This window comes from Castor canadensis, chromosome 13 (assembly GCF_047511655.1).
Source record: "Castor canadensis chromosome 13, mCasCan1.hap1v2, whole genome shotgun sequence".
NCBI lineage: Eukaryota > Metazoa > Chordata > Mammalia > Rodentia > Castoridae > Castor > Castor canadensis.
This window is the reverse complement of record NC_133398.1, coordinates 5,243,942-5,258,683: the sequence shown is the minus strand read 5'-3', so window position 1 is coordinate 5,258,683 and position 14,742 is coordinate 5,243,942. Positions and strand designations below refer to the sequence as shown.

Below are 14,742 nucleotides of genomic sequence, written 5' to 3'. Positions count from 1 at the left end.
AGTGAGGCATTCGCCGCCCACATCCAAAGTGGCAACGAAAGGCAGCAAGAGGGCACAGGAAGTGTCCTTTTCCTCAAACAGAATCGTGCAGCATAGGTGCCCAGCATGCGAGGGACACAAGTAGCTGGATGGCAATGAATGCCCAGGCCCAATGCAAGGCTGGGATTCCTCATGCAGCCTGAAAATGAGGGGTCACAGGTGGCCTCAAGTGTCACCCTGTCAGTGGGATGCCTGAGACCTACTGAGAAGCAGTGCTGGGTGGTGTGGGACACAAATTTTAAACCTAATAATGTAGCTGGGGCAAGAGGCTACACTTCAAATCACAAAGGCTTACAAGAGTCACCCAGAGAAAAAGGCCCTGCACGGTGTCACAGACCACTGAAGGCTTGCTCAGGAACTTTGTGACAGAGCAAGCACACATGTCCAGCCACAGTGGGGACTGTGGTCAGGACTGAACACTCAGGCAGGTGTGCCCAGCACCCTAATGCCTGAGGACCATGAGAAGCCTGTGTGCTGTGGTGGTTCAAGTGACTTACTAGAAAATGGATCACAGGCACACACCTGTCATCCCAGCTATTTAGGTGGTAGAGATTGGAAGGATCATGGTTTCAGGTCAGCTTAGGCAAAAAGTTAGTGAGAACCCCAACTTAATCATTAAGCCAGGTGTGGTGATATGTGCCTGTCATCTCAGCTACGTGGGAGGCCCTAGGTAGGAGGATCATGGCCTGGGGCAAAAAAAGAGAGACCCACTTAAAAAATAACTAAAGCAAAAAAAAAAAAGGCTGGGGCATGGCTCACACGATGGAGCACATGTGTAGCAAGTGGCAAGGCCGAGTTCAAACCCCAACACTGCCAAAAAAAAAAAAAAACAAAAAAAGCCAGAACAAAAAGAAAATGTGACTGATTACCAAGTGGCTCAGAAAATAGCCTGGGGAGGAGGAAAGACAGAGATCTGACTTTAAGCCATATTATTGTTCTAAAAAGCACACCACTACCCCTCCAACTAAATTTATAAAAATGTTAAGTGTGATGGCTTTTTTAACTTATAAAAGTACATCCCATATAATTATTGTTATTATTATTATTATTATTATTATTATTATTATTGGTGGTACTGGGGTTTGAACTTACGGACTACACCTTGAGCCACTCTACCAGTCCTACATTTGTGCTGGGTATTTTCAAGACAGGGTCTCAAAAACTATCTGCCTAGGCTGGCCTCGAACCATGATCCTCCTGATCTCTGCCTCCTGAGTAGCTAAGATGACAGGCGTGAGCCACCTGGCTCCATACAATTCTTATAAGAAAAATTTCTATGTAAAATAAGGTGTTTCTTTTTACTTTCTTCTTTCCCTTCTTCCTCTCTCCCCTCCTTTCTAAAAAGCAGTAGAATGCTTGAATACCACTGGTGCAGAAAAAGTAGTACTCAAATATAGATTGAATAAAATGAAGCTAACTCTGAAGCCATACAAGACCCTTCCCCCCGTTTTTTAGATACTGTCTTGTTATGTAGCCCAGGCTGCCTGGAACTTGTGACCCTCCTGCCTCAGCCTTCTGAGTGCTGGAGTTACAGTGTGCATTACTATGTCTGGCTCAATGAAGAATTTCAAGTGACTATAAAATGACTGTACATTTCTAGTAGGATAACATGAAGGATGAAAGTAACATTCTATTATTGTTATTTAAATGATAGAAATCTTCAGTCATTTTTAACAATTACTGATGGAGTTAGTGTAATTTATTCTGAGACCATTCTATTCTAAACTTGGCTGTGGTGATGGTCTTACAACACTGTGAATGTATTAAAACCACTAATTTGAATATTTTAATGGTTTAATTGTATGGTACAGGCATTATATCTCATTGAAGCTGTTATTAAAACATCCCCCTCCCAAAAAAGAACCGAGTAAGTACAACTTTCACACTCCAAAATGAGAAAACTAGCAAAGACTTCCAGGGTCATGTCAACATGAACTCAGGAAACACCTAGAGAAGCTTCCACCGGGCCAAGACGGGAGCTGAGCATCTCCAAAAGCAACAGCTCTACTGGACTGAGACACACTGGTCTGCTTACACCCGTCTGCTCACAGTGCTGGTCACGTCAGATGCTGGGACACTCACAGATGTGAGAACTGTGCACAAAAGGCAAGCATACGGTGCTGCGTGGAGTTGAAAGAGGAAGCTCTCTTTGCGATGCATTCTAGCTAAGTAACGATGAAAGAGCTTCCATGTTATCTTTCACAACCCAAACAACTGGCGAGTAAAGGCAATAACCATGACAGCCACTGCTGTCACCAAAGGAAAGCAGCCTAAGTGGGAGAGCACATGCCTGATGCCTGACACAGGCAAGGACCTGTGTTCTAGCCTTCGTACGGCAAAACAAACAAACAAAGCTCTGAAGATGCTCTGCATGAAGTGCAGGTTGCCAAAGGAACACTTCCCACCACCAGCCCGCTTGTGTGCAGCCTGGAGCCTGACAGGTGCACAAGGGCCCAGGAACACGTTGAACAGCACTGCATGCAAGTGGATGCCTTCTGCAAAATCTAGACTGCAGAATTTTCAGGAGTAACAACTTAAAAAAAAAGGTAAGTTGCAAGGAGAAAAATAAAAAGGGAAAATTTAATGAGCTACAGCATCTGGATGTTATTTGGATCTTGAATTTAAAAAAAATTGTTTAAAAATAGCAAACCAAGGGTTTGTTCAAAAACATAACAAATATTTAAAAAACTCTGGATAGGAGGCTAAGATTGGGAGGATCACAATTCTAGGCCAACATGGGCAAAAAAAAAAAAAAAAAAAAGTTTGCAAGATCCCATCTCAATGGAAAAAAGCTAGACATGGTGGCGCTTACTTGCCACCACAGTGAGGTGGGAAGCATAAACTAGGAAGATCTTGGTCCAAGCTGGCCTGGAAAAAAGTGAGACCCTATCTCCAAAATAACCAGAGCAAAAAGGGCTTGGGAGTGTAGCTCAAGCGGTACAGCACTTCCTACCAAGAGCAAACCCCAGCACCACCAATACACATACACACACACAGCCACAAAGAGGAGCAGCCATTACAGACCATCTGTAGCTTAAAAAGCCTAAAATATTTACCACGTGCACCTTTTCAGAACAAGTGTGCCTCGTTCCAAAGACATGTACTAAGGCAGTTACGCTGAAGGAAGAGACTCCTGGGACTTGTCTCCAAACTATCCAGTGACTGGATGGAGAACAGAAGATGTGAGCCTGTCCATGCATGGGCCACACAGGAAACTGTGATGGGTCCTCACAGTCCTTCTAGGCTCCTCATCCTCTCTCTCTCTCTAGCAGTACTGGGATTTGAACTCAGTCTCATACTTGCCACACCTCAAGCCCTTTTTCCTTTAGTTATTTTTCAGGTAGGGCCTCAAATTTTTTTGCCTAGGTTGGCCTTGGACAATGATTCTCCTTCCTATGCCTCCTGTGTAGCTGGGATTACAGGTGTGCACCACCATGCCTGGCCTTTCTTATTCTATTTCTACTCACTAGTCTGTTTTGCAAATGTTTGAAATTATTTATATTAACAAATTTATAAAAATAGGCTCAAGAGGAATAGGAGATGGCTTACTTGAAATGTCAGTGTGGCAGAGATAGCTGGTTGCCCCACAATATCTGTTCTTCCTAGATTTTAGTTGTGTACATGACCAAACTCTGGCCAATAAAATGTAAGTGGAAATTTTGTGAGGTCTTCTAAGAAGCTTCCCTAAAGGGAGAAGGTACAACTCCCTACTCTCATCTTCCTTGCTATCTGAAACATAGTCACGATGGTGAAGAGAAGCCAGCTATTTTGAACCATAAGAAAGAATCCTTGTGCTAAGAACAGCAAGAAAGCAAAATGGGCACATCTCTGATCACTTTTTGAAAATGTCATACTGGCCTTTGGACCATACTACCTCTGGACTTTTCACATGAAAGTGAAAAGATGCATTTCTTTTCACATATTGCTATTATACAAATTGAGTCTGGTATGGAAGCACAGTTTTTGGTGGCGATGGTTAAATAACAGACTTGTAGGTTTCCAGTTTTCCCCCAAGGCTTTCAGTGTAAGGCAGCTTTGTTTTTTTCTTCACCACAAAAACTTTTGTGTGCCAAGTGTAGCTGGCTGGGGGTGGGGAGAGAGCCTCCAGTAGGAGATGGGAGGTCCACAGGGAAGTTCTGACATCTCTAGAAGGCTAGAAGAAGGCAAAGTCGTGTGCGAGATGCTGGGTGAGAAGTGGCATGCCTGACATCAGTGGCAAAACTGGGAAGGTGTGAAATTTGTAAGCTGACCTGGAAGGTGCCACGATCCGTGGGTAGGACTGACAAATGGGAGCTGTTCTGGAAGTTAACATGTTTATAATGAAGATGCTCCCCCTGCCTGCTGGGTGCCCAGCGCTCACTGGGTACTTTCTGTACATTAGCATAGCTGTCCTCAGATCTTCAGGACCCACAGCTAACATGCAGAATTTATGTGATAGATGATATTACTCATTCAGAGACAAAACAAAGTAATCTGGTTATAAAACATTTTTGTGATCCTAGCTCCCCCACCCCAAGAAAAATGCCTTTTAACCGAATGAGCTGCTTGAAAGATGGTGAGTCAGTTCAGAGGAACGTGCCAGCACTTCTCCAAGCGGGATGACGGCATCCCAGCAAATTCATTTTGCTTCTGCACAGCCCGGTCCCTCCCAACCAAGTGAGGTTCTCATACACCAGGACATGGGCTTATAAGGTGTCTCAGGCCTGACAGGGACAGCAGGGGAGACTGGCGGTCAGCTGGCCTGGAGGTGTGAACAGAGAATCCTTTGAGGCGAGACTCCTCCTGGGAGAAGGCAGCGGATGGTGACTAAGCACACAGGGCCCAGTGGTCCTATGTGTGAATCATGACCTCGTCACTGACTATGGGTCTACCTAAGTCTCCGTTTCCACAACTGCAAAAGAGATGATCATGTTATATGTATTAATGGGGCACTGTAAGAAGCACTAAATGTCCATAAGACATTTGAAACAAGTGCCAACATAGACCACCTTCACTGCCTTCACTGTCTCTGGCTAGGAAAAGCTCCCAGTAACACAGGCCAATTCCTGCCCACCCTGTGAGAGGCAGGCTATCTGTTCAGGCTAAGAGTACATACTCTCTCTGCTTGCCATCCTTTCTCCCCTTGCTTAGCTGGAAGGTCTGTAATGGCAGGGCCTCCGCTATTTGCTCATCGCTACGCTCCCAGTTCTGCCACACAGCTTGCATACAGAAGGTTCTCGTTAAAAACTTCTTAAATAAATGAGACAAACTAAATTTGCAGAGCTCCTGACCTAAAGAATCATTGTTTCAGCTAAAATATTTTCAAAACAACTGTGGAGCTGGGTGCTTGTGGTGCACGCCTGTCACCCCACCTACATGGAAGGCTGAGCTAGTGGGGGTTCATGGCTCCAGAGCAGCCTGGTCAAAGAGTGAAAAAAGCTGGGTATGGTGACATGTGCCTGTGTCCCCAATGACTGCGGGAAGTGAAAATAGGAGGGTAATGGTCCAGGCTGGCCTGGGCTAGTGTATGGCTCAAGTGGCAGAGCACCTGCCTACTAAGTGTGAAGCCCTGGTTTCAAATCCTAGTACTGCCAAATACAAACAAACCAAAAACAATTGTGGAAAAGTTATTTGTTCTAAGACAACGACAAATTCAAATTCCATAGGCGCTCTCACTCTCTCTCTCTCTCCTCTCTCTTTCTCTGGAAACTTTTATTTCGGACATGTCTTCTAACTGACACAATGGTGCAGGAATAATCCCATAGAGAAAATCTGCTGGGAAGGCCACAGAGCTTGTGTGGAAACGCAAGACTCTTATGTTTCAGCCCTGTCTTGTTTTGAATATCTCATCAGAATCAATTTGTTGAGGAAAACCTGTTCTGAAAATTGTCACCTGAAAAATAATTTTCAACAACAGCATTTCCAGTTGACAGAGTGGCTCAAAGGGTAGATGCCTGCCTTGCAAGCATGAGGTCCTGAGTTTAAGCCCAGTATCGTCCAAAAGATAAACAAAAAACAAAAAAAAGCAAAAAGCCAATAGCATTTCTAAAAGCCCAAACAGCCAAGGTAGGTGAGCCTGAACTCTGCTGATACAGCACGACCCAAGTTGTGAATCATGCTGCCCATTGCCCTGCTGACCGCCACGAGGTATGGCGAGGACCAAATGGGATAGTGTGACTCCTCCAGTTCTGCAGTGGCTGAGGTCATATTCCAATAGCCACAGGGGCCATGGCAGCAACACAGGACTTGGTAACTCTTTGGGATGAAAAGAAAATGGGAGGAGTCAGGGGAGAAGACTAGTGTCTGCAGTTACATCTCCCTCTCAGAGAACCAAAGTCCCCAGCAGACACATTAGCTCTACCTAAAGCATGCTGGAGATGGGGGGGGCCACCAGGACTTTAGCAAACACAGTCCATTCTGGAGAGATTTGTCACACTAAGCAGTGCTTTCTTAAGACTTCTCTGTATAACTGAAACCCGTTGAAGTCCTTGTTCTGCTTTCCGGAACAGAGGTGGGGAGTGTCACACCAAGGAGGCAGCTTTCAGGAGGCTGGTAGCCCTTGCTGAATGGGGAGGGAATCTCTGATCTATGGTAAGTACTTTAGATATGTTTGGACTGAAGGGCTGAGAAAGGAAGAGGACAGTTTTTTCAAGCCACATTAGTAAGCATGCATGTAGCACCACACAGTTAATAATAAAAGGTCTAAGGTCTAAGTGCCACCTAGGTGCCAGGCATTGTTCTAAAAGCATCATGTGTTAACTAATTTAATTCTTACTGCGACCCTGCAATCCACGGTTTGGTTATCACACCTATTCATGGACCATTAACTAAGGTAAAGAGCAGCTGAGCAGACTGCTCAAGTTCACAGGCTGGAAGGTGGTGAACGTGCGGTTCAAGGCTAGCCCTCTCTCCACTACATGAATGGCCTCACATAGCAGGCGGTTTCCACATTCCTACTGCCCACAGCCCTGGTCCTGACTTGAAGTCCTTACACATTTCCTGCTCTATATTCTGTCTTGCTCCTTATTTTCTCGATTAGGATTTGTTCCTTAGGCCCCAATTCCAGACCCTCTATGGTCTCTGCTCCTCACCTTAACTATTAATAGTTCTCTAATGAGCCATTCCAGACTTCCCTGGTTAGTCGACACACAGACCACATGATAGGTGTCAAGTTGATCCAGACAGCTGCATTTTCTACTCATCTCAATCCTGCTTTTCTACCAAGTACCAGCAACTCCTCCAGCATGAAAAGACAGCAGTCGATAAACGGGAGTTTCTCTAAAAGCCAACAATCTCTCCTGTGTTTTGTGGAGCCCAAGCATGCTCAGCCAGAGGTGTGACAGTCTCGATGCAGATGTGCTACAGGGTGGTAAAGGCTGACTGCTTTGTCATCCTCACCAACACCAAGTGCTGCAGAGGCTTGCGAGAGCCACTCCTCCAGTCCCGAGAGAATTAAGTGGTTATGGGATGGAAGGCGCCCACCCCCCACTGCTGGAAGACATTCATTTGGATGTACTGCTTTTCTGGACACTTCCAGTAGGTGGGCTGTTTGTGGCCTTTGACTAGGGCCATTGGAAACCACATCCCATACCTTCACTCCATCCAGCACAGCCTTGATGACTCCCTTCACAGTCGTCACCATCTCCTTATCTTCTGAGTTCACACCTTCAAGCATCACCTGGTCAGACCAACGGATCAGGTTGGCAAGACTTTGGTACACTCGGCCGTAGCAGGATGAGAGGGCTGAGCTGGAGTGAAGAGAAGAGTTTTTTAAAAAGCAGTGATAAAAGCAAATCCACCATGTGCAGGCATCTGCTTGGCAAAGGACTGAAGGACTAGTATGCCAGGGCCAGGTGTGTTTTTCTATCTATGAAATCCACACCTCTGTTTTTGTTTTCTGAGATTGGCAGATTATGTAGCCCGGCTGGCGTCAACTAGAGGCCCCCTTCCCAACAAGAGCCTCCCATGTGGGGAATCATCGCGAGCACCACGCCGGCTGACCCACGCCTCTTTCTCTTTGGTTTCTGGGGTTTGAACTCAGGGTTCCGCGCTCGCTGGGTAGGTGCTCGAATGCATGAGCCACACTTCCACCCATTTTGGTCTGTGAGGGGTCTCACTTCTTTGCCCAGGGCAGCTTTGGCTGTGATCTTCATGTTTATGCTTTCCACCACAGCTGGGATGACAGACGCGTGTCACTCTACCCAACCCTTTTCTGTTGAGAAGGGGTCTTACGAACTTTTTTATGCCTGAGCTGGCCTGGAATCGAGATCCTCCAGATCTTAGCCTCCAGTACAGCTTGGGATGACAGGCACACACCACCCCACCTAGCTATTTGTTGAGATGGGGGTCTCACTAACTTTTTGCCCCGGCTGGCCTCAAGCTGCCATCTTCCTGATCTCAGTCCCCTAAGTAGCCAGGTGTAAACCACTGGTGCCTGGCTTCACACCTGCTTTTAATAAACAAATCCTTTCTCCTTTTTTGTGGCATTCTTTATTCTAATCTGTTATAAAGTTTCTATTTCCCAAAATAACATAAAATCCCGCTTCTTCAAACCTCACACCCTCTGCAGGGTCTTATGGCCATCTCTCAGGTCGCTGATCACTGGACTGGGTCAAATTATTGTGTGCTTCTTGTTTGGAATGAGAGGAAGTCATTTGTATGGATCCCAGGAACCCACAGGTCTATGGGGGTTTAGTGGACTATACCCTTTAAAGGAACAGTCAGAACTGATCTGAGCTTCATTGGCATCCTCTGCCTTGCTCCGCTTCATGGATTTGTAGGCGAGGTGGGCACGTATGGAAAGGTGGCCTGTGCGTGTGTGCTGTGTGTGAGGTGTAGTCTCTGGCACACAGCATAATAGCTCTGGAACTTTGGTCCCAATGATTGCAGGGCAGCAGCCAAAATACACAATTTTCACATCTTCCACATATTTTTAAAATAACTAAAGGTAATTTCTTTAAGAATTCTGGAAAGTATTATTTTTCCATTTCAAACTCATGCATTGTAATAGAGGAAGAGCAAAAATATAGGAAATGTGTGGGCTACCCCCTCCTCTACTCCAAAAAACGGGGGAGGGGAGATATTTAGGAGCTGAAATGTACTTTCTAAAAAATATATACTATTGTAAGATATGACTAAAACCAGTTCTAAAAACAAAGCCATTTAAAACAAAAGCCAATTAATGCTCTAATGAGAAGCTTTTTACAATCAGATAAGGAGGAAAAGATTTTTCCAGAGAGCTATGCTTTCTGCCAGCCATTACCCTGCTCTGCATGTTCCAACAGGAGAACAGATGGCAGGAAGGAAAGTAAACCCTAGTCCTTGAGACACCAGGGAAATTGGCCAAGAGGGTCTGGAGAGCCAGCAAACTCTCCAGAGGTGAGATTCACACGAGTGAGAAGGACAGGGTGTGGGACCCTTCCCCTGGGAAGGGTGGCTCAGCCCTGCAGGGGAGGTGCTGTCACTTTTGGCAATGTGAGTCCAGCCTCAGGGCTCCCACATCCTGGAGAGGCCACGTGGGGCCTCTTTAACACTGTGTGCTGCTGTCTGTGCTGGGCCTGCAGCTGTCTGCTGGGTCCATAGAACTACCACGCTGTAGGACCACTAGCAGTAATCAGATGAAGGGAGCAGCACTTCTGCTTCATTCTTAGAACCTTACACTCAGGCTGGTGATGAACAGCTCATTCCATACCAGTGTATTCACATCCTTGGAATCTAGGTGAGGGGAGCCAGGAGCCTGCCCACCAGAAAAGAACTGCAGAAGGGGCAGGAAAGTTCCTCCCAGCTCACATGCTGCACTTAAGGAGAAAGGAGACAGTGGAAAGAATCTAAACTGGGGAAGTCTTTTCAATCACTGGCTTTGGACCAATTGCAGAAAGAAAAATCCCTTTCATGGGATTAGTCAAAGGACAACCAGAGATAATTTTGTATTTCACTGTTCACTGTGGCCTTGCCCAGGCACTTCCCTGTATTCTCTCTGGAAGTGGGCAGAGACATTAAATAACCTTACCAACCATAAGAAAACCCTCCCCTACAGACACATGCCTCCCCACTCCTGTGGCTGGATGGTTACCCTGTGCTTGCCCGTAACCTTCCAGGTAGAGCCACCAGCCCCAACTGCTGCTCCAGGAAGCAGCAATCCTAGTGGCAATGCACCGTGATATAACTAGCCATCGATTCAGCTAAGGGACCTCATGGACTTTCCTAAAGAGGCTTAGCACCATGGATAGCAGGTCAGGTGAACTATCCTATTCCCACTGGGGACACAGTCCCCACTGGCCACAAGTCCTTTGCTTCTCTTGCTTGCCTCCCCCACTGCCAATCCAGCTTCTGCCTCTTCCTCAGATGGATCTCCAGCACTGCCTCACCAGGAAGTTGACTTCCTACTGCAACTCTCTTGCCACACTCCCTTCTTCAATTCCAATAGAGCTTCCACTCTGTCACATAATCAGCACTTTATCACATACTGGGGGAACTGAATTTTTGGGTAATTTTTTTTTGGGTAATTTTCTCTGTCGTCAGGCTCCTTTCTCAGCAGATATTTTATTAATATGGAGTGACTAACAAAACTATTACTGAACTGAATTTTTCAGGTAGATTTAACTGTTCCCTGATGGAGACCATCTCATGAGAACACAGATACGAAAACATTTTAGAGAAAGCCATCTACACATGTGATCATGGCCAAGTGTCAGGAGACTATGTCCCTAAAGCTGGGCTTGGGACAAACTATGGGGAGAGTCACAATGTAGACAGTAACAGGCCAAGCCACACAACCAGCACTGGGAAGCTCCTAGCCAAAAATCCACAATTTCTGGGAATCAGCAAAAACTCAAGGTGGAAGGTCTGGGCAGAGAGTTTCTTGGAAATAAAGACTTTATCTCTCAGAAGAAAAAGACTTTGAGCTCATTGCCATTTTCATAAAAGCTCAGCCTCATGGGACTAAATGAATAAAAAGTCATCTTGAGAAATTGAAACAGAGATGCATTGATCCTGAACAGGTACCCTGGACGAAACCCCTGCAAATCTGCCAGCCTCTTCAGAAAAAGCTCCTGCCAAGCTTTGAGACTCATTAACACTGCTTCTCTTTCTATACTTAACAGTAAGTAGGGGGCAAGATGCTCACTAGCCTTTAAGAGGAAAATGCACTCTAGCAATCAAAGCTGCTGTACTCAACCAAAGCATCCTAGGGCAAAGACTGACTCCAGTCCCCTCCTCCCCCCACCTGGGAGGTCCTGGCCTGGCACAGGCAAATGCTTCACTACTCCACGCTCTGGTGGGATTCTTCACTTGCTTCTGGTTGATCATCCAAGCAGGAGGACTCTACTGATGGGATTGAATGTCATAATAAATGGTGGTTAAGTATGTTAGGTGACTGTTGAAGGCAGCGGGAGAAATGTGTTCCAATCAATGTGACTACTGTCAACAAGCTAATGCAAAGAATCGGCCACGGATTCCACTGTGGCCTCATCCCCTGGGATGATGGAGATCGGCCTCAGTGTTGATGACTCAGAAGCAGCAATGACTTTAACGCTGGGGGGGAAGACATCAGGGTATAGCTGGGGAGTGGGAAGGACGTGGAAGAGTCCTTTTCCCAATGGTTCCTAGAAACCTTGTGTTTCAAGTGCTCCAAACCAAGGTGCCTCTAAGCTTTCCACTGCTGCTCTAGGCAAGGGCTTTGGAGCAACTCACCTGTGCTGGATCCGAGGGTCGGTCTGCACCAGGGGTAAGATGGCCTCTAGCACCTTGCTGGCTGACCCTGGAAGCATCTCCAGTACCTTCTTATCAATAGCCATTTTGTCCACAATTGTCTTAAAGTAGCGCAAGGCACTGACAACTTCCTTCTCTTTCTCTTCCAGCCAGCTCAGGTTCTGAAAGGAAACGTTAAGCATAAGGAGGGAGGAGAGAGGTTAAAGGGAGCTATTTTGAAAACACAAAATTTCCCATAAACTAGTTCAAAAGTGCTGCAAATGGAAAAGGTCCTGGCTACAGGAATCAAGCTGAGATTGTTTTTCTAAAATCATAATCAGGAGAGAGAGGCCAGACCTGAAGAAGGGGTTTGGACTAATATTGTTATTTAAAATTGCTCGAATTCCCTTCCCACCTGAAGTCTGAAAACCATTCTCTTCCCTGTCCTAAGCAGACACAACGAGAAATCATTATTAATCTCATTACTCCTGGTGAGGAATGATTTGCTGATGACTTGGGGAAGCAATGGCCATGTCCCATGGCACATGTACATCCCATTTATAGGCTTTTCTGCCAAAGATGTGAGGGACTCTGAGGAGGCATGAGGATTCAAAACCCTTTCCCCCAGCCTCCTCACTAGGTCCCAGCATTGTTCAGACCAAATCTGCAACCCCCTCTCAATGCAATGATATATTACTTCCAAAGGACCCAGCAGGCCCAGGGTTGGGAAGCATGGGATGCTGGGGTGAAGAGATGAGGAAGTAGAGTGGCTGCCAATGATTCAGTGGCCACTCGTGCACTGTCTGTTAACAGCATTTAGACCCTTTGATTCTGGGAGGAAAAGAAAACACAGAGCCCTGGGCTTTCCAGAGCTCCATCTCCACCATGCTGCTCTCCTTGACTGTGGGAACCCTTGGACTCACACACTCCTTCCACTCATTTTCTCTAACCTCCCATCTAATGGCCCTAATGTCAGTGACCCAGGTTCCAGCTGGCGGGCAGGGGCGGGAAATTGAAGAGTAATCCACTGAATGGATGAATTCACAAATGGACAGCTTACACAAGGGCAGATCATGTGTCCAGTGAAATTGAGAGGGGTTTGGGTGGGGAAAGCAGCCACCTGTGGGCTCTCCAAGATCCAGAGTCCCATAAAGGCAACCAAGGGCAAGAAGAGAACTTCCAGAAAAAGGCAATTTAAGTAACAACATATAAAAGTACAAATGGTAGAAATATTGCAAAAATGCTTACCATGTTGAGCACTAGCTCTTCTAAAATGATAGGGAATGTCATTTTAAATCTTAAAAATTCAATAGTGGAGGCTTTTATTTCATAAGAATATCAAAAGAAAAATCTGTAACTATACGGAATCAAGAAGTAAATAGCTACTTTAGTCATATGATTTCCCGAGGGTGTGGTTTGCACCTGGAATATACCTCCTCCACCCCAAGCGGACAGCACGTCTTCCTCCTGCCAGTGACTGGGTCTCCATCCTGGCTCTGTGTCTCCTTTCACTATCTGACATGGCTGGCACTGGTTCCCTTACCACCTGGATGAGAGCTCTCAGCTTTGCCACTGCCTGCACAGGAAAGAGACTGAGGAGTCAGGCTGCCAGGGCTGGCACACAGCAAATTCAACCGAAGCCATGGTCAGGCGGGCAGGAGAAGGACTAGGACAAACACTGACATCCTGGCACCACAGAAAGTGCTGGCAGGCAGCGATGGCGAGACTAGGTGAGGGAAAAGAACTATTTTAAGAAAATGTGTCACTGTACACGTGAGGGAGAAGGGGCTGAGCTGGGGTGGGAAGCACTGGAAGGGGCAGGCATCAGCACAGAAAGAGGCCTTTCCTGTCACCGCAGAGAGACCAATTGACCTGGAAGAGCCAGGCTGCCCTGGGCTCCTTCACTAAGAGCCAACAACTAAGCAGTCAGGTGGCACCCACTAACTCTCCAGCAAATTCCACAGCCAAAATTAATGGCCTCTGAGAGCGATACAATTCCCTAGCTCTTCAGCTGTTGAACTGGGCCAATGGCCAGAAAGAACAGTGTACAACATACCTGTACCCAGCACTAGCCAGACCTGGGGAATCAATGCAGTAGCTTTGCTAATCTCAAAGTGGTGGCATATCCACCTACATGCCCCTCCTGCCCAAGGGGAACAGTTGCCTCCTTTGGTGCCCATAATCCTGGCAACTCCATGCAGCTGCCTATCAGACCTAGGGAGGGCCCAGAGCCATGGTCCACAGTTGGACTAAGGAAGTAGCAGACTTCTGGCTCTACGTTTGTAAAACGAGGCAAATGTATATGCCCTGCATAACCAGAGATTACTGGGGTGGAGTAAACGAGGATGTGTATGAAATCAGTCAGAACATGGAACTGACACTGAACCAGTATCAGAGATGATGTCTGCTAATAATAAAGCAAAGAAGGAAGACAAAGGGTGGAAAAATCTGAAAGGGAAGGAAAGTGCCAAGTCACAGCTGCCACTCACTGGGTACTTCAAGTCATCCACAAAACTATTCACTCCATAGGCTGCTTCATTTCAGGGCTACAACCACCCCACAGGGCAGATGTCATTACTTCACAGGTGAGGAAACTGAGGCTTGGTGGCGAGTAAGGGAGATTCAGTAATGTGCCCAAGATTACATAGCTGGAATGACAGAACTGGAAATTGAACTTGGTCTGCTTGATTCCAGAGCCTGACACAAGAGGTCAATTTAAAGAAGTACTGAAGGACACGGTGGTTCTTGTCTGTAATCTCAGTACTTGGGAGGCAAAGACAAGAGGATTTCATGTTCAAGCCCATAGCTAGACCCTGCCTCAAACAAAGTGTCCTGGAGGATCTGGGTGTGGTGGTGTACACCTATAGTTCCAGCTGCTCAGGAAGCTAAGGCAGGAGGATCACTTGAGTCCAGGAGACAGCCTAGGCAACATAGCAAGACCCCATCGTGTTGAAAGAGAGAAGAGAAGAGATGAGAGGAAGAAAAGGGAAGGGAAGGGAAGGGAAAGAAAAGGACAGAAAAGAAAAGTCTTGGAAG

At 46.4% G+C, this 14,742-nt stretch overlaps 1 protein-coding gene across 18 annotated transcripts in view; it reads right to left on the bottom strand.

Annotated features, from left to right (window-relative positions):
* The window catches only part of Rapgef1 (Rap guanine nucleotide exchange factor 1), a 125,509-nt gene that overhangs the window by 46,111 nt on the left and 64,656 nt on the right, over positions 1-14,742 (bottom strand). For 17 of the 18 annotated variants that reach the window (XM_020172140.2, XM_074052961.1, XM_074052954.1 and 14 more), the window contains 2 exons: positions 11,710-11,888; positions 7,610-7,766 (listed from right to left, as the gene is read on the bottom strand). In XM_020172140.2, the coding sequence (XP_020027729.2) occupies positions 7,610-7,766; positions 11,710-11,888 (336 nt within the window). Of the gene's footprint in view, positions 1-7,609; positions 7,767-11,709; positions 11,889-13,139; positions 13,283-14,742 lie in introns of all 18 variants that reach the window. The other variant, XM_074052959.1, reaches the window with a different exon arrangement.